The following is a 17810-nucleotide window of genomic DNA, read 5'->3' on the forward strand; positions in this document are numbered from 1 at the left end:
TATGACCATCATGACTTATGACCGTAAGCCGAGGACTTCCTGTACCGTGGTTACTATAGGTGTCCCACTTTGAATACCGAGGTAAACACCAGTCGCTTTTAGCCCGAGCAGAAAGGTGAAAATATTAAGTTTCCCGGCAATAAGCAAGCTAATAAGCTGTAAGATACAAAAATCATCTTTATTGAACCACTTCATTGTCATTTTATAGCGGAAATAACAAAAAAAGATTTATCTGGAGCTCAGAACCATTTGCCTGGGTGCCAAAAGGGGCCCCTGGAAACATCAGACAAGATTCTCGGAGAGACGGAGTCAAATTCTTTGCAGGGTATCCACAATTTCCTTAACTTTGTATCTCTGTCGTAAACTCTAGTCACCTTAGATAATAGCATAATAATCCCTGTTGTGCGAACCTGGCTGTAGACAAACAAGCATTAAAACCTACGGGAAAGATCCTGGAAACATCTAAAATCCTAAGTTACAATTTTATTCCTTACTCTCTAATACAGTGTTTCTCAACCTTGGCAACTTGAAGATGTCCGGATTTCAACTCCCAGAATCCCCCAGCCAGCGAATGCTGGCTGGGGGATTCTGGGAGTTGAAGTCCGGACATCTTCAAGTTGAAAAAGGTTGAGAAACACTGCTCTAATACAAGGGTGTGTCCAATCTTGGCAACCTTTTAAGATTTGCGGACTTTTTAACTCCCAGAACTTAAGATTTTGGGACTTTCAACTCAGCATGGCTGGCTGGGGAATTCTGGGAGTTGAAGTCCGGACATCTTCAAGTTGAAAAAGGTTGAGAAACACTGCTCTAATACAAGGGTGTGTCCAATCTTGGCAACCTTTTAAGATTTGCGGACTTTTAACTCCCAGAACTTAAGATTTTGGGACTTTCAACTCAGCATGGCTGGCTGGGGAATTCTGGGAGTTGAAGTTCACTAGTCTTAAAAACTTGTGGAAGTTGGATTTCCATGCTCTAGTATTTCATGTAAAGGCTCTCCTAATTGCAAGCCATAATTAAGTCTCCGATCAGAGCCAAGATATAACTTCCCCTCTGTGTGTTTGTTGCATTCTATGTGTATGAAAAAAGGTCAAATCGTGTTTTATAAGCGCAGCTACAAAACCATTTGCAGAGTCTCCATGTTTGGGTCTAATTAGAGGTTGTTGAACTGTGTTTATTCTTGTAACCTTCTCAATCTTGGGGAAATCCTGCTTTGAAGACGTCAATAGAATCTGAAAGACACAAGAAGTTGCATTTCAGAAAAAAGAAAGAAAGAGGGAGGGAGGGAAGGGACAGAGGGAGGAAGAAAAGAGAAAATGAAATAATGAAAGGAAAAAAGAAAAGAAAGAGAAAAAGAAGAAAGAAAAAGGGAGGGAGGGAAGGAAGGAAAGAAAGAAGAAAGGGGAAAGAAAGGAAGGAAGAAAAATAAAGAGAATAAATGAATGAAAGAGAAAAAGAAAGGAAGGGAAAAAGTAAGAAAGAAAAAAGAAAAAGGGAGGGAAGGAAGGAATGAAAGAAAAGAAAGGAAGGGAAAGAGGAAGGGAGGGAGGATGAAAGAAAGAGAAAAAATACATGAATGAAAGAAAAAGAAAGGAGAAAGAAAGAAAAAAGGAGGGAGGGAAAGAAAGAAAAAGAAAGGAGAAAGAAAAAAAGGAGGGAGGGAAAGAAAGAAAAAGAAAGAACGAAAAGGAAGGGAAAGAGGAAGGGAGGGAGGATGAAAGAAAGAAAGAGAAAAAATACATGAATGAAAGAAAAAGAAAGGAGAAAGAAAGAAAAAGGGAGGGAGGGAGGGAAAGAAAGAAAAAGAAAGAACGAAAATAAAGGAAGGGAAAGAGGAAGGGAGAGGATGAAAGAAAAAGAGAAAAAATACATGAATGAAAGAAAAAGAAAGGGGAAAAGTAAAAAAGAAAGAAAGAAAAAGAAAAAAGGAGGGAGGGAAAGAAACAATAAGAAAAGAAAGGAAAGGAAAGAGGAAGGGAGGGAGGATGAAAGAAAGAAAAAATAAATGAATGAAAGAAAAAGAAAGGAGAAAGAAAGAAAAAGGGAGGGAGGATGAAAGAAAGAAAAAAAATAAATGAATGAAAGAAAAAGAAAGGGGAAAAGTAAAAAAGAAAGAAAGAAAAAGGGAGGGAGGGAAAGAAAGAATAAGAAAAGAAAGGAAGGAAAGAGGAAGGGAGGAAGAAAGAGAAAAAGAAAGAGAAAGAAGGACAGAAAGAAAGAAAGAATCTCCTGACAGAGTTTCACATTAGTTTTCTTTTCAAGTAAGCTTTGAAAAGCTCACAGTTTAAACCTACCAGTTTAGAAAAGCTGTAAATGTGAGTAGATGAATAGGTACCACCCGTGGGAAGGCAACAGGTTTTCCATGGGCCTTTGGCATACAGGTATTCCTCAACTTACAACAGTTCATTTAGTGATCGTTTGAAGTTACAACGGCATCGAAAAAAGGGACATGACTCATTTTCACACTTACGACCACTGCAGTATCCCTTGTGGTCATGTGATCAAATTTCGGACGCTTGGCAACTGACTCATATTTAGGACGACTGCAGGGTCCCATGATCCCCTTTTGTGACCTTCTGACAAGCAAAGTCAACAGGGAAGCCAGAGTCACTTTACAACCGTGTTGTTAAATTATCGACTGTGGCGATTCACTTAACAACGGGGGCCACAAAAGTTGTAAAAGGGGGCAAAACTCCCTTAACAAATGTCTCATTCAACATCATCATGTGGACATAAGTTGAGGGCTTGTCATTTGCTTATTGACCGTTCCAGGTTGCAACGGCGCTGAAAAAAAATGGCTTACAAAAGTGACTGATACTTATGACCGTCACGGATCCTTCACAATGAGGCGAACAAATTTCGGGCACTTGGTTCGTAGGACGGAGCAGTGTCCCGGAGCGAATGGGATTACCATTTTGCAAACTTCTGACGAACAAAATCAATGGAGGGGAAGCTGGATTCACTTAACAACCAAAGGATTCACTTAACAAACCGCAGAGCAGAGGGTTCGGGTTTTTAACAAACTGGATTATTGGTCTGAGCTAAAGCAAGGAAAGGAAGCCATAGGGTCAACGCATTGAAGAGAGATAATTAGGAGGGCCAACCTGGCCATCGTTCCTACCTTCCTTTAATGCTCAACATCGGCATCTTCAAATTGTCCCGTAACCACTGGGGCCGCATCGACTTCCATTCCATCTGAAAGCAAAAACAGCCACGGAATGAAGATGGCAACAGCACTTAAGACTTATATACCGCTTCACAGGGCTTTCACAGCCTTCTCAAAGCGGTTTACGGAGTCAGCCTCTTGCCCCCAACAATGTGGGCTCCTCATTTGACCCACCTCAGAAGGAACGGAAGGCTGAGTCAACCTGGAGCCTGGTGAGATTCGAACTGCCAAATGGCAGGCAGGCAGCAGGCAGCAGAAGCAGCCTGCAGTACTGCACTCTAACCACTGCGCCACCATGGCTCATATGATAGATGATAGATGATGGATGGTTGGATGAAGATAGATAGATAGATAGATAGATAGATAGATAGATAGATAGATAGATAGATAGATAGATAGATAGACAGACAGACAGACAGACAGACAGACAAATACTAGCAATAGCTCTTAGACTTATATACCGCTTCGCAGCCTTCTCAAAGCGGTTTACTCTTGCCCCCAACAATGTTGCTCCTTGTTTGAGTCACCTCGGAAGGATGGAAGGCTGGAGCTTGGTGAGATTCTAATTCCTGGCTGTGGGCAGAGTTTGCAATACCGTGTTTCCCCCCGAAAATAAGACAGGTTGTTATTTTCTTTCGACTCCCGAAATAAGCGCTTGGCCTTATTTTCGGGGAGGTCTTGTTATTTTTGAGGGGTAGGAGGCGGAGAGCGTGGTCACCTCAGGGCTGCTGCAGCGAAGGGCATCGCTTGGCCTGCCGCTCTTTTTGCGGCGGCCGTTGGCGTGACAGAAGAGGCACGATGGTGAGGGTTGTGGGGAGTGGCTGTTGGTAAGGGCGTGTGGGATGCATAGGCCATGTCCCCCTTCCCCCCCTTTGCCTCCTCACCTCAAGTTGTTTGCGTGGCAAGTAACCAGAGGAAATCGCGGGGACTGGCTGCACATGCGCTTAAATATTCTCGGGGAGGGCTTATTTTCGGGGGAGGGCTCATTTTAGTGCATGCTCTCAAAAGCTCAATTGGGCTTATTATCCAGGGAGGTCTTATTTCCGGGGAAACAGGATGCTGCATTCGAAACACTGCAATATTATGGCTTGCTCCTTCCTTCCTTCCTCCTCCTTCCTTTCTTCCCTTCCTTCCCTCCCTCCTTCCTCCTCCTTCCTTCCCTCCTTCCTCCTCCTCCTCCTTCCTTCCCTCCCTCCTTCCTCCTCCTTCCTTCCCTCTCTCCTTCCTCCTCCTTCCTTCCTTCCTTCCTCCCTTCCCTCCCTCCTTCCTCTTCACAGTGCTTTCCAGCCCTCTCCAAGTGGTTTTACAGAACCAGCCTCTCACCCCCAACTGGGTCCTCATTTTACCGACCTCAGAAGGACGGAAGGCTGAGTCAACCTTGAGCTGGTCAGGATCAAACTGCCGAACTGCTGGCAGTCAGCAAATGTAGCCTGCAGTACTGCATTCTAACCACTGCGCCGCCACGGCTACTGCAGGTGGTCCTCAACTTACGACCATTCATTTAAATGACCGCTCGAAGGGACACCGGCACCGAAAAAAAGTGAATTATGACCGTTTTTCACACCTACAAAAATGTCGCAACATCCCCATGGTCACGGGATCAAAATTCAGACGCTTGGCAGCTGGTTCACATTTACGACGGTCACAGTGTTCGAGTGTGTGTGTCTGTGTGACTTGATCCCTTTATGACCTTCTGACAAGCCGAAATCCATGGGGAAATCAGATTCACTTAACAACCGTGTTATAAACTGCAGTGATTCACTTAACGACTGCGGCATCCAAATCTCTTTGTCATTAGATGGAAGGAAAGTTTGTTGAAAATGATTGGGTGGGTTTCAGCCGGTACAGCCATACCGGTAGTAATCAGGAGCAGCAGCCACCGTACCAGTACAGTGGCTCAATTTGGCCCACCTGCCCTCGTTCCTTACCTGTTTTTAAGGTAACCGGGGCAATTGTGCATGCCCGCATGGCGCCTGTGCGGCCTCCGACAAGCAGCTGGGTATCGCAGGATCGGTAAAGTGTGCATGTGTGGGCAGCGCATATCAGCAGAGCACACGTCCTGCGTGTGCACGAATGGGCCCCGAGCAGCGTCCTGGTACCGAAGATAAGAGCAACCCACCACTGGCGGATTTCTCTACTCTTCGACACAGGAAGAGAGCTGCGTCGAGCAACAAAACTCTTTTGCAGAGCTTGGAGGTGCCTGCCTTAAATCCTAACCAGAGACCGTGACCCGTCAAAACCGCGCTCGACTAAACCGCGCCCGATTAAACCGCGTCGCTGACGTCATCAACAGGGCGACAACAGCCAGCGCGGAGAAAGAAGGGCGCTTTAAATAGCGCTTTGAAAGCAAGCCGATTCAACTTAAGGTAAGGGTTAGGTTTAGGGTTAGGTTAAGGGTTAGGGTTAGGTTTCGGGTTAGGTTAAGGGTTAGGGTTAGGTTTCGGGTTAGGATTAGGTTTCGGGTTAGGTTAAGGGTTAGGTTAAGGGTTAGGTTTAGGGTTAGGTTTAGGTTAAGGGTTAGGTTTAGGGTTAGGTTTAGGATTAGGTTTAGGGGGGTTAGGTTTAGGTTTAGGGGTTAAATTTAGGTTTAGGGTTTACAGCGTGCTTCTGTCTCCGCGTTGTTGTCGCCCTGTTGATGACGTCAGCGACGCGGTTTAGTCGGGCGCGGTTTTGTGGGTGAACCACCAGAGACGGCCCCTCAAACATTCCAAGGTGTCTCAAGAAAAGCTGCCCGCCGAATCCGTACCTTCAAAATCCCTCAGAGTCTCTTCCGTTCTCACCCCGGCCATGTGGTACTGAGTGCTTACGGACTGGGCCAGCATGCCCTCCAGCCTCTCCAAGGTCGCCTGACCCTCGGCTGTTAAACGCGACAAGCCTTCCTCGTACGTGTAGAAGGACGGGATATCGCCTTGACCGATTTCTGTGCCAAGAACAAAACCCAAAACGCAGGTTAGCCTTTAAAGCAGGGGTCCCAAATGTCTGGGGGGGCGCGGCTTAATTACCGCTGAGCCACAGGAGTGGCCGGCCAGAGTGCGCGCGTCCATGCGGCCTCACTTGTGCGAGCTGTTGTAGCCTGTTGGCCACTGGGCAGAAGAATCAGAGAAGGAGAGGGAAGAGTGGGAGTCAGGGCAATATGAGAGCTCCAAGGGGGAAGAGGGAATGGAGCTGGCAGAGAGAGAGAGACAGAGGCAGAGCCTGGGCCACCGTCAGCCCTCAGATGGAGCGTCAACAGCCCCCAGGTCTGGAGGTGGCCTATGAGGAAGAGGAGAACAGCTGGGTCCAGTGCCTGATGCGCGGATGCACAGAATGCAGAGGAGAGGAGAGCAGTGGAAATCTATGGGCCGGTCCCTGGGACAGAAGAGCCACCGCTGCTAGCGAAGCCCCACCCTAACTCTGGGGATAAAAGGCAGGGAGCGGAGATGAATAGATGTGGCAGAGGAGAGGAGAGCAGTGGAAATCTATGGGCCGGTCCCTGGGACAGAAGAGCCACCGCTGCTAGCGAAGCCCCACCTTAGCTCTGGGTATAAAAGGCAGGGGGCGTAGATGAATGGATGTGGCAGAGGAGAGGAGAGCAGTGGAAATCTATGGGCCGGTCCCTGGGACGGAAGAGCCACCGCTGCTAGCGAAGCCCCACCCTAGTTCTGGGGATAAAAGGCAGGGGGTAGAGATGAATAGATGTGGCAGAGGAGAGGAGAGCATTGGAAATCTATGGGCCGGTCCTTGGGACAGAAGAGCCAAAGCTGCTAGAAAAGCCCCACCTTAGTTCTGGGGATAGAAGGCAGGGGACGGTGATGAATAGGTGTGGCAGTCAACTATTCATCTCCCAGCCGGACAGACTTGTTAGACGGCGGTGCGAGAAATTTTTTGCCGGGGCTGACGGTGCTCCTAATAAAGGAATCTGTTGAGTTCACGTCAGAGGGCTGGTCGTGTTTGGGGAGCTAGGTCAGAACACGAGCATTGCCATAGGCGCTCGTGGTCCCACTCACACGAGCCTCATTACTTGCAGCCGTTTCGCACAACTGGCTGTGAATGTTGTGGGCGCTCGTGCAGGCCAATAAAACCACCCCATCTTTCCCCCGTCCCACTGCTCTGGCCTGCCAACCCAAAAAGTTTGGGGAACTCTGCCTTAAAAGAGAACACAACAGGGTCTGCTCACGTGATCAAAATTCAGATGCCGGGCAACTGACTCGTATTTATGACGGTCACAGCCTCCCGGAGTCAGGTGATCCCATTTTGCGACCTTCGGATGAGCAGAGTCAATGGGGAAGCTGCATCCACTCCGCCACCATGTCATTCACCTCACTGCCGCGATTCGCTTAACAACGGTGGCGAGAAAGGTCGCAAAACGGGGCAAAGCTCACTTAACAAATGTCCCGCTTAGCGACAGAAATTTTAGGCTCGATTGTGGCCGTAAATCCAGGACTACCTGTGTTACTTTCCAGGAATTATTTCAATAAGTAACCTGATTCTATTACCTATATTTGTGGAGCTAATGGCGCAGTCATTAAGCAGAAAGCACAGTCATTAAGTGAACACTGCAGTCGTTAAGAAAGCCTGTTTTTCCCAATGAACCTTGTTTGGCAGAAATTGGAAGGAAAGACCAGAAACCAGTAGAAGAGTAAAACAGTCACATGACTTTAGAGCATGACGGACAGCCATAAATGCAAGCCAAGCGCCCACAATACGATCACATCGCCCCCCTCCCCCCTGTAACAAGGGGGTGTTCAGAAACATACAGGCATGTCATAAGTAACTCTGGGAAAGCCTGTAACTTCAAGCAGTGAGTAAGCGGCCAGTCGTTAGGTGAGGACTACGTTACAGATTAAAACGATGATTAATCAAGGAATGTCTCTGGAGGTTCTCCGCCATCCAAGTCACAATTGTCCCAAAGGTGCTTTTTTTTTTCCAGGAGGGAAATGGACTTTCTTGCTTTTTCCTTTTGAAGACATTTCACTTCTCATCCAAGAAGCTTCTTCTGCTCTGACTTGGATGGTGGGGAATGGAAGGATTGATACTCCTTGCAGGCAGCTGGTCATTTGCATCCTTTTTAGAGGGTCGTTGAGGCCACTTGGAGGTTTTATCTGTGTCCTCAGAATCACCTGAGGGGTGCAAATGGTTCCTGTAGTCTGCAACTTATAAAGCCCTTCATGGTATTGGATCTGGGTACTTGAGAGACCGCCTGCTGCCAATTACCTCCCACAGACCCATTACATCTCACAGGGTTGGCCTCCTCCGGGTTCCGTCTACCAGCCAATGCCATCTGGCTATTACCCGGGGGAGGGCCTTCTCTCCGGCCCTCTGGAATGAACTCCCCACAGGGATTCGGACCCTCACCTCTCTCCAGGCCTTCCGAAAAGCCGTCAAAACCTGGCTTTGCCGGCAGGCCTGGGGGTGATGAGTTCCCTCCCCTCTCAACATGTATGGTTGTGCGGCTGTTGCCTATTTTTATTATTTGTATTTCGTTTTTATGTTCCCCTTTTTCCCCTTTTGAATTGTTCGCCGCCCTGAGTCCTCCCGGAGAAGGGCGGCATATAAATAATAAAATTCCATTCCATTCCATTCCAATTTTTCCCTCTGGAAATCCATTCCTTCTCTCACCCCATTCCAAGGGTCTTCACCCCAAATTGTATAGCTAAAAAGTCAGTAGAGATTCTCCATCATCCAGGTCAGGGTTGTCTCAAAGATGCTTTTTTCAGGAGGCAACTGGACTTTCTGTTTTTTTCTTAGAAGACGTTTCGCTTCTCAGCCAAGAAGCTTCTTCAGTTCTGACCGGATGGTGGGGAAGGGAAGGATTGATCCTCCTTGCAGGCAGCTGGTGATTTGCATCCTTTTAGAGGGTCGTTGAGGCCACTTGGAGGTTTTATCTGTGTCCTCAGGATCACCCGAGTGGTGCAAATGGATGTGGAGCCTTCTTGGGGCTCCTGAAAGGATTGTGTTGTGGAGCTGTGCTTTCTGCAGGATGTTTCAGCAGTTCCAAGATGCCTCCACACCCATTTGCACTACTTAGGTGACCTTAAGGAAACAGACAAACCTCCAGGTGGCCTCAGCGACCCTTTAAAAGGATGCAAATGACCAGCTGCCTGCAAGGAGTATCAATCCTTCCATTCCCCCACCATCCAGCAACAACTGAAGAAGCTTCTTGGAGGAGAAGTGAAACATCCTCAAAAGAAAAAAAACCAGAAAGTCCAGTTGCTTCCTGAAAAAAGCACTTTTGGGACAACCGTGACCTGGATGGCGGAGAATCTCTACGGACTTTTAGCTATACAATTTGGGATGAAGACCCCTTGGAATGGGGTGGGAGTAGGGATGGATTTCCAGAGGGAAAAATTGCAGACTACAGGAACCATTTGCACCACTCAGGTGACTCTGAGGACCACAGATAAGCTTCCAAGTAGCCTCAATGCCCTCTCAAAGGATGCAAATGACCAGCTGCCTGCAAGGAGTATCAATCCTTCCCTTCCCCACCATCCGGTCAGAGCTGAAGAAACTTCTTGGATGAGAAGAGAAATATCTTCAAAAGGAAAAAAACCAAGACAGTCCAGTTGCCTCCTGAAAAAAGCACCTTTGAGACAACCGTGACTGGATGACGGAGAATCTCTTTTAGCTATACAATTTGGGGTGAAGACCCTTGGAATGGGGTGGGAGTAGGGATGGATTTCCAGAGGGAAGAATTGCAGACTACAGGAACCATTTGCACCTATTTGCACCACTCAGGTTACAGACAAACCTCCAAGTGGCCTCAATGACCCTCTAAAAGGATGCAAACGACCAGCTGTCTGCAAGGAGAATCAATCCTTCCATTCCCCCACCATCCAGTCAGAGCTGAAGAAGCTTCTTGGGTGAGAAGAGAAACATCTTCAAAAGAAAAAAACAGAAAGTCCAGTGGCCTCTTGAAAAAAAAAAAAAGCCCATTTGGGACATTAATCAATAAACTTTTTTTCCTTTTTCATTTTGGCCTCTTGGCACAGATGCAAAACTGCCAGTTAATGGGGCCTAACCTGGGTCAAAGTCAATTTTTGGGGGGGGGGGGAGGATGGCGCATCAGGGGAATCCAAGCCCCACTCACCGTGAGCCTCGACATCATATTCCTCCCCATCGTAATTGCCATCGGAGTCTTCGTCCTCCGGGTCGGGGTGCAGGGCCTGGCATTCACACATGGCGGTGAACATGGCTTCCACTAGGTTCAAACACAAGGGCAAAAAACGACTTCAATCAGTAATTAAGCTCCATGAAGGTATTTTGACAGGCACTTGGCAATTGGGGTGTGGCGATGACGGTGGCTGCGCCCCAGGGTCATGTGATCACCTTTTGGGACCTTCCCACCTCGTTTCCGACAAGCAAAGCCAATGAGGGAAGCCAGATTCGCTTAATGACCAAATGATTCACTGAAAAACGGCAACGGTGTGCTTAACAATTGTGGCAAGAAAGAGTGTAAATTTGGGGGTGGCTATTCACTGAACTACTCTCTTGCTTAGCAGTGGAAATTTGGTTGTAAGTCAAGGGCTACTGGTGTTTGCCCCACGGACTGAAAATCTACGGAGGAGGAGGGTATATCAGAATTATAGTGTTTGCTTGCCAGGTAAATGGGTGCCAGCATTATTCTGAAAAAACAACTGGGTCTGAGGCAGTGGTTAAGGCACTAGGCTAGAAAACAAGAGACGGCGAGTTCTAGTCCCGCCTTAGTTATAAAAACCGGCTGGGTGACTTTGGGCCAATCACCAGGCGACGGAGAGTTCTAGTCCCGCCCTAGGCATGAAAGCCGGCTGGGTGACTTTGGGCCAATCACCAGGAGACTGAGAGTTCTAGTCTTGCCCTAGGCATGAAAGCTGGCTAGGTGACTGGGCCAATCACCAGGAGACTGAGAGTTCTAGTCCCACCCTAGGCATGAAAGCCGGCTGGGTGACTTTGGGCCAATCACCAGGAGACGAGAGTGCTAGTCTTGCCCTAGGCATGAAAGCTGGCTAGGTGACTGGGCCAATCACCAGGAGACTGAGAGTTCTAGTTCCGCCTTAGGCTTGAAAGCCAGCTGGGTGACTTTGGGCCAATCACCAGGAGACTGAGAGTTCTAGTCCCGCCCTAGGCATGAAAGCCGGCTGGGTGACTTTGGGCCAATCACCAGGAGACTGAGAGTTCTAGTCCCGCCCTAGGCATGAAAGCCGGCTGGGTGACTTTGGGCCAATCACCAGGAGACTGAGAGTTCTAGTCCTGCATTAGGCTTGAAAGCCAGCTGGGTGACTTTGGGCCAATCACCAGGAGACTGAGAGTTCTAGTCCCGCCCTAGGCATGAAAGCCGGCTGGGTGACTTTGGGCCAATCACCAGGAGACTGAGAGTTCTAGTCCCGCCCTAGGCATGAAAGCCGGCTGGGTGACTTTGGGCCAATCACCAGGAGACTGAGAGTTCTAGTCCCGCCCTAGGCATGAAAGCCGGCTGGGTGACTTTGGGCCAATCACCAGGAGACTGAGAGTTCTAGTCCCGCCTTAGGCTTGAAAGCCAGCTGGGTGACTTTGGGCCAATCACCAGGAGACGGTGAGTTCTAGTCTCTATTCTAGAGAATAGGATATATTCCCCATGTCAAAACTTGTGTGATCTTTTTCCCCTACTTACACGCTGATTTGTCGCTGGGAACAAATCGGAATTCTGAGATGGGTTCAAACTCATCGTCGCTCTCCTCCTCTTCCTCCTCCGGAATGGGACTTTCTCTGGATTCTTCTACTAAGAAATCAAAAATGAAGATGCCCGTCAAGGAACCTGGCGTTCCTGCCTCACTTCTCCAAAGAAGTAGAGCCACTGGGAGCTCCTGCCGTCATTTCCAGCAAAGATAGCTAATGGCCAGGGATAATCACTAAAACCCAATAACTGGGTGTAGCTTACACAATTTTGGTTTCTGGTATAAGAAATGAAAGAAAAAAGGGGGGGAAGGGAGAAAAGGAGAGCAAGGGAAAAGGGGAGAGAGAGGGAGAATGAAATAGAGAGAAGAGAGAGAAAGAGGGTGAGGAAGATAAAAGGGGAGGGAGGGAAAGAGAAATTCAAGACAATAAAGGGCTAGAAAAAAAGAGAGAGAAAAAGAGGGAGGGAGGCAAAAACCCAAAGTCACTATTTCAGGAGGCAACTGGCCTTTCTTGTTTTTCTTTGAAGACATTTAGCTTTTCATTCGAGAGGCTTCTTCAGTTCTGACTAGATGGTGGGAGCTGAAGAAGCTTCTTGGATAAGAAGTGAAATACCTTCAAAGAAAAACAAGAAAGTCCATTTGCTTCTTGAAAAAGCACCTTTGGGACAACCACGCCCTGGATGAAGGAGAATCTCCACAGACATGGAGGGAGGCAAAAAGAAGACTCAAGAGAATAAAGGATTGGAATAAAGAGGTTGACTCGGCCTTCCATCCTTCAGAGGTGGGTAAAATGGGGACCCAGATTGCTGGGGAGAAGATGCTGACTCTATAAAACTACTTAGAGAGGGATGTAAAGCACTGTGAAGCGGTATATGTCTAAATGCTATTGTGAAGGAAGGAAGAAAGGAAGGAGGGAGGGAGGAGAGAAAGAAAGAAAGAAAGAAAGAAAGATGGAAGGAAGGATGGAAGGAAGGAAGGAAGGAAGGAAGGAAGGAAGGAAGGAAGGAAGGAAGGAAGGAAGGAAGGAAGGTGTGGGGATAGTTGCTTTCTCAGTCGCTGGCCAATCACGCTAAGGAATGCAACGTCAGCACAATGATCCTTCCTTAATAATACTTTGATCAATGAATCAGCTTCTGCCAAAGAGACTGTGTATGACAATAAAAAGGAGCTCCCACAAGCTGTTCGGTGTGCCTTCCCATTAACCTTCTTCCTGCCTGTGCGTTTTTCTTCACCACAACAACAGGAAGGAAGGAAGGAAGGAAGGAAGGAAGGAAGGAAGGAAGGAAGGAAGGAAGGAAGGAAGGAAGAAGAAAAGCGGCGTGGTAATGCAGTGGTTAAAATACAGCATTGCAGGCTGACACTCTCTCAACTGCCAGCAGTTTGATTCTCTGCTCAAAGTTGACTCAGTCTCCCATCCTTCCGAGGTCGGTAAAACAAGGAGCCAGATTGTTGGGGGCAATTGTTCTGACCAAGGCTTCCCAAGAGCATGAAACAAACTCCTTGTCCCAGCAAAAAAACCTTTTATTGTGAATTCTGCTCATTCACATCCAAGTCTTTTGAGGGAGGATTTACAGTCACAGACCTTCTCTGGCTTGGAGAGCTGCCAGGCCAATCTCTGCAAAACCTGGCAAGGAATCTCGGAGAGTCACGAACCAATGAAGTGAACTAATTGTCTCCTGCAAACTCCACTCCCCTTTTGCTCCTCTTTGATTTCCTCTGGGAGGGGCCGTTCACCGTCCACCTGTGGCCTTCCTCCCAAGTCGACCCCTGTTCCTTAGCTGTTCCCTTCTCCTGGCAGCTCTGCACATGCGCACACTGGGAACAGGCTCCAGCTGTTCTTCTGCCTCACTGATGTCTGACTCTGAAGGCAGCTGATAACTGGCATACGACCCTGGCCTCTTCTCTGCCTCCGACACAGAGCCCTCATCAGAGCCTTCCCCAGACTCCAGGACTGGCCCATCTTCCTCCCCAACCTCCTCACTGTCCGAATCTGCTGCCAGCTCTGCTGACCGCTGGCGGCCCACAACAGCAAAAGGCTGACTCTGTAACCTGCTTAGAGAGGGCTGTACTGTAAAGCATTGTAAAGTGGTATATAAATCTAAGGGCCGTTGCTAACTAGTCCAACTTACCTTCAAACTTTGCATTCACCATGACATACAAATGTTCCCACGGGTAAGTATTCAAATCCCTGGAGATGGCATGTAAACTTATGATGGGATAATCCAATGAGAATCCAAGGCCCGAATCTGCTATCCATGACAGACGACTAAGAATACAAAGCAACACACAAAAAAAGTTATAACCGAGTTGATAAGAGCAGAATTTTACAGCAACCTACTCATAAATCACAGTTAACATTGATCTGAGCCATAAGAATGACGTACTTGATTATTTTTTAAAGCTGCTACAGAATAAAACCTGGATCCAAGACACAGATTGCTAATGGATATAGGAGGTGGGAGTATTACTCACGCCCTTGTCACCTCGAGGCTGGATTATTGCAATGCACTCTACATGGGGCTACCCTTGAAAAGCGTTCGGAGACTGCCACTAGGCCAGAATGCGGCCGCGCGAGCGATATTGGGTGTACCAAGTTACACCCACGTTACACCTGTCCTCCGCGAGCTGCACTGGCTACCAATTGGTCTCTGGACGCAATTCAAGGTGTTGCTAATTACCTTTAAAGCCCTACATGGCTTAGGGCCAGCGTACCTGCGAGACTGCCTACTGCCACATACCTCCCAGCAGCCGGTAAGATCCCACAGATTGGGCCTCCTTCGGATGCCCTCAGCCAGACAATGTCGGCTGGCGAGTCCCCGGAGGAGAGCCTTCTCTGTGGCTGCTCCGACCTTTTGGAATGAGCTACTCCCAGAGATCCGGACCTTACCCACTCTCATGGCCTTCAGGAAAGCTGTTAAAACCTGGCTATTCCGGCAGGCCTGGGGCTGTTGACCTCACTGTTGAGGTCCAGCCCCGATCAAAACGAATGCATGTATTGTGATTTTAAATCTGTCCTTTTCTCATTTTTTTTCCTTCCTCTTCTTTTTTGTAAGCCGTCCGGAGTCCTTCGGGATTGGGCGGCATATAAATTTTAATAATAAATAAAATAAATAAATATTAATTGGGATTATACAGAAAAGGGATTCAGTGCTGGGCCAGTCACCCTTTCTTGGGTAACAACCCCACCTCACAGGGTTGTTGTTGCGGAGAAAATAGGAGGAAGAAATTGTGTGGTATACGTTCTTTCCCTTGAGTTATTTATAAAATAATAAAGGCTGGATACAAATAAATAAAAATTAGAAAGATTTATTCGCCACTTTTGAGTTCAAAAACATACCATCAAACCAATATAAAATAAAGTTATCCAAACCATAGACTGTAGCCATCTAAAACAGAATCAGCCATAACAATGGTGGGCTCGGCCGTTTTTGCTATTGTTGTGACCCGACAGCTAGGATCTCAGGCAAACATTTTTAAGGGTTTACACATTTTGCCACATATATCCCAAGATCACCTATGGCCATCATAGGCTACTGTAGCTTGAAGGCAGAAGCCAGCTGTGTCTCAATGACATTTACAGGTGGACACCGACCTTCCAAGTCCAAAAAATCCCCAGCCAGTACAGCAGATTCTGGGAATTGAAGTCTCATACTTTTTCCAAGTTTGAACAATACTGGGTTAAACTGTAAGGATGCCACATGCTTGGACATTTGAGCCTTAAATACAGTATCTGTCTGTCTGTCTGTGTAGTATGTATCTCATCTGTCTGTCTGTCTATCTCCTATCTATCTATCTATCTATCTATCTATCTATCTATCTATCTATCTATCTATCTATCTGCTTTCTATATCTATATCCTTTCTATCACTCTTGCTCTATTGATCCATCCATATCCCATCTAACTATATATCCTAACTATATCTATATCCTGTTTATATCATATCCATCCATCCATCTATTCTGTCTATTCTATCATCTATCTCATCTGTCTATCTCCCATCTATCTATCTATATCCTTTCTATCACTCTTGCTTCATCCATCCATCCATCCATATCCCATCTAACTATATATCCTAACTATATCTATATCCTATCTATCTGTTTATATCCTATCCTATCCATCCATCCATCCGTATCTATCTATCTATCTATCTATCTATCTATCTATCATCTATCTATCTATCCTATCATCTATCTCATGTCTGTCTATCTCCCATCTGTCTATTTATATCCTCTCTCTGTCTATATCCTTTCTATCACTCTTGCTTTCTCCATCCATCCATCCATATCCCATCTAACTATATATCCTAACTATATATATATCCTATCTGTTTATATCCTATCCATCCATCCATCCATCCATCCGTATCTATGTATGTATGTATGTATGTATGTATGTATGTATGTATCTATCTATCTATCTATCTATCTATCTATCTATCTATCTCTCTATCATCTATCTCATGTCTGTGTATCTCCCATCTGTCTATTTATATCCTCTCTATATCCTTTATATCACTCTTACTTTCTCCATCCATCCATCTCCCATCTAACTATATATCCTAACTATATCATATCTATACCGTCTCTGTCCTATCTATCCTATATTGTCTGTCTGTCTGTCCATCCATCTATCTCGTCTGTCTGTCTCCCATCTTATAATCTATCACTCTCTCTTCATCCAGCCAAGAGCCAAGGTGGCGCAGTGGTTAAATGCAGCACTGCAGTCTACTGCTAGATCAGCAGGTCAGCGGTTCAAATCTCACCGGCTCAGGGTTGACTCAGCCTTCCATCCTTCCGAGGTGGGTAAAATGAGGACCCAGATTGTTGGGGGCAATATGCTGACTCTCTGTAAACCGCTTAGAGAGGCCTGAAAGGCCTATGAAGCGGTATATAAGTCTACTGCTATCCATATCCCATCTATCTATATATCCTAACTATATCTATAGCCTATCTGTAGCCTATCTGTCCATCCATCCATCTCTACCCTATCTGCTTGCCTGTCTCTTTATTTTTTACAAATCAACCCAAGGCGAGCAGAGAAGATACTCAACGTGCTTTCTCCCTCCCATTTCCCCAACAACCACAACCACCCAATGAGTCGGGTGGCGCTGACAGGCACAGAGAGGGGCTGACCCAAAGTCTCCCCATTGCTAAAATTATGATTCGATGAAGGGCAACCAGCCGTCCAACAGTAGCCGGGGACCCCTTAGAAACCAGGCATCCAGGAGGGTCCATGATCCCTCATGGAAACTGCCACTGTATTGTGGCAGGACGAGGTTCCTGAGCTGCAGGCTGGAAAAACCTGACCACGGATGAAATCCACGGGCCGGCTCTCCTCTTCCTCCTCCGAAAGAAAAGGCCGATTTGCAGCATTATTCCTCCGCCCTTCCAGTGGCAGGGAGTTCCGCAGCTCTCCTCGGGTATGTATAGGTACGCCCTCCTCACCTCTCCGCGATGTAGAGGCTGCCGGTGCCCAGGCCGCGTCCCGCGAGCACGGCCTCCGTATCGGGTTGCCTCAGCCGGATCCCCTCGTTCGGCTCCGGGATGCGCTTCAAGAAGCTCATAGCGAGCGCCAGGCCTGTCCCGAGACACAGGAAGGACAACCCGCCCAAGGCTGACCCCGAAACGCCCCGCCGCTTCCTTTCGCCGTCACCATAGAGTGGAGAGAGAGAGAGAGAGAGTGAACGCCCCGCGCGCCTATGGCCGTCACCATAGAGATGAGAAGACGGCGCTTCCCAGCACCGATTGTGGCGGTGTCACGTGACTTTCTCCCCGCCTGCGCGCGCACGCTCTCTCTCTCCCTCCATCTATCCATCCATCCTTGCCTCCTTCCTTCCATTATCTATCTGTCTGCCCATCCTTCTTCCCTCCCTCCTCCTTCTTTCTGTCATCTCTCCCTCCCTTCTTCCTTCCTTCCTTCCTTCCTCTGCATGTCTGTCTATCTATCTACCTTCCTACCATCCTTCCTTGCCTCCTTCCTTCAATTATGTATCTGTCTGTCCATCCTTCCTTCCTCCCTCCTCCTTCCGTCATCT

At 47.5% G+C, this 17810-nt stretch overlaps 1 protein-coding gene across 3 annotated transcripts; it reads right to left on the reverse strand.

Annotated features, from left to right (window-relative positions):
• Window positions 1-159: 159 nt before the first annotated feature.
• CLNS1A (chloride nucleotide-sensitive channel 1A) lies at window positions 160-17389 on the reverse strand. 3 transcript variants are annotated; one of them, XM_087720994.1, is made up of 7 exons: window positions 17221-17387; window positions 13902-14038; window positions 11769-11873; window positions 10230-10340; window positions 5910-6083; window positions 3119-3192; window positions 160-1229 (listed from the first exon to the last, which is right to left on the reverse strand). In XM_087720994.1, exons 1-6 carry the CDS (start codon window positions 17337-17339, stop codon window positions 3125-3127), a joined length of 714 nt encoding a protein of 237 aa, XP_087577120.1. In that variant the 5' UTR covers window positions 17340-17387; the 3' UTR covers window positions 160-1229; window positions 3119-3124. The 3 variants fall into 3 exon arrangements, with proteins under 3 accessions (XP_087577120.1, XP_087577119.1, XP_087577121.1); XM_087720993.1 differs by having other exon boundaries at window positions 11769-11876; window positions 17221-17386; XM_087720995.1 differs by lacking the exon at window positions 5910-6083 and having other exon boundaries at window positions 17221-17389.
• Between the last annotated feature and the right edge of the window lie 421 nt (window positions 17390-17810).

The sequence above is a fragment of the Thamnophis sirtalis genome, unplaced genomic scaffold, assembly GCF_051295495.1.
Source record: "Thamnophis sirtalis isolate CommonGarterSnake01/CBP01778 unplaced genomic scaffold, rThaSir2_p1.2 scaffold_8, whole genome shotgun sequence".
Taxonomy (NCBI): Eukaryota; Metazoa; Chordata; class Lepidosauria; order Squamata; family Natricidae; genus Thamnophis; species Thamnophis sirtalis.